Source organism: Pteropus alecto, unplaced genomic scaffold (genome assembly GCF_000325575.1).
Source record: "Pteropus alecto unplaced genomic scaffold, ASM32557v1 scaffold476, whole genome shotgun sequence".
NCBI classification, from domain to species: domain Eukaryota; kingdom Metazoa; phylum Chordata; class Mammalia; order Chiroptera; family Pteropodidae; genus Pteropus; species Pteropus alecto.
This window is the reverse complement of record NW_006437767.1, coordinates 173815-175330: the sequence shown is the minus strand read 5'-3', so window position 1 is coordinate 175330 and position 1516 is coordinate 173815. Positions and strand designations below refer to the sequence as shown.

Below are 1516 nucleotides of genomic sequence, written 5' to 3'. Positions count from 1 at the left end.
GCAAAGGGGCGAGGAGCTGCTGGGCCAGCGAGGCGGGGTTGAAGGGAGCACCTTCTCGTCGCCGCCGCTGCCGCCGCTCCACGTCAAGTTCTCAGGCGCGGGATTCCGATCCTGTAATGGCTCCAGCTTCACCTCAGGTTCCAGGCCAACACACACTTTCGTCCCCACCGCCTCCACCTCCATTTCCCCCGCCTTCTCAGCCGCCTCCTCAGGCAAGGCTCCTCCCCCACCTCCCGAGCTCCAGCAGACCAAAGAGCCAGAGGGTAAGGAAGCTTCTGGAACTTGGGCCATCAGCTCACCGCCTGGTCTGAGGAGAAAGGCGTCTGGAATCGAGCTGCGACTGTAGATGAAATGAGAGGGACTGCTGTGAATAATCCGGCCAGTGTCATGGCCGCGGCGGGCCATTAGCGCCCCCGGGACCCTCCCACCGGCCCTTATGCTCAGCCGCGACCGCTGCGAGCTCCACCCCCTGTATTCAGAGGCTCCCGGAGCTGGTGTGGAGACCGAGGCGGTTACCTGGCTTAAAGGCGATCGGACCGTGCCCAGGGCGCACGGGGGTGGTGCAGAGTGGAAGAGAGGCAGACGGAGAGTGGAAAAGGTGGGGGCGGGGGTACAGTCTGAGCTTTAGGGTGAAAAGAAATGGAATCTTCTTTAAAAAAGGCGCCACCCTCTGACTGCCTTTCCTGCGCCTTGCGCAGCCTCACTTTGGTACAGCTTCCTCTGACGTTCATTCCTTATATCCTAAAACACACTTGGGTGAACATTTTACCTTAAAAATGGCTGAAAGGGGGTCACCTATAGAAAATGGGCTCAGGGGAACAAAATGTCCCCCTTCCACCTTACCTGTGCTTCTGGGGCTGGCTGTGTTCCACCTTTTGCCCCTACCTCCAAGCGCAGTCTTTCACTCAGCCACGCTCTTGCGCCCTCTCATGCTCCTTCGTGCTTGTGTTCCCTCTCACACCTCGTTTCTTGCTTCAGCACCCACATTCCCTATGATTCTTTCAAGAATTCGGACTCCTCACGCCCTCCACGCGTTCGCCGCTCCAGTCTTCAGGGCTCAACCCCCAAAGTCCCTGCCCCTTCCCGCCCCCTCAGCGCCCCCAGCCCCGCTGCTTGTTTAAAGGTCTGGGTTACCTTGGGCCCCAGGCGCGTGATTCAGAACGTCAGCAGCTGCTGCTGTCCAGGCACTTCTCAGCCAGCCTTCTCTCCTGACCTCTCCTCAGGGCTGGTCACAAGGGGGCCGCCCCCTGGCCCCTCCCCTCTTGATGCGCGGCCCCCAGCCCTGGATTCTGCCCTCCTTCAATGATGAGTGGCACCGCTTTACTCGCAGTCAAACAATCCTCTTTTTGAAACGAATTCTACTGGAGGTAACCACAGCGACGAATTCTAGAGAAAGCCCCTGAAATGGAGATTTTGGCCTCACCTGGCTCCAGGCCCGCCCCCCACAGGTGGGGGTGGGGGTGAGGGTGTTTCAGGAATGGCAATTCCATGGCAGGAATCTCTCAGGGACCCATGA

At 59.3% G+C, this 1516-nt stretch overlaps 1 protein-coding gene across 1 annotated transcript in view; it reads right to left on the bottom strand.

The window, feature by feature from the left end:
• The window catches only part of USP51 (ubiquitin specific peptidase 51), a 3653-nt gene extending 2337 nt beyond the window's left edge, over positions 1-1316 (bottom strand). Inside the window, exon 1 of the mRNA XM_025048967.1 lies at positions 3-1316. Coding sequence (XP_024904735.1) covers positions 3-405 — 403 coding nt within the window. The 5' untranslated portion in view covers positions 406-1316. The remainder of the gene's footprint in view (positions 1-2) is intronic.
• Positions 1317-1516: the final 200 nt, after the last annotated feature.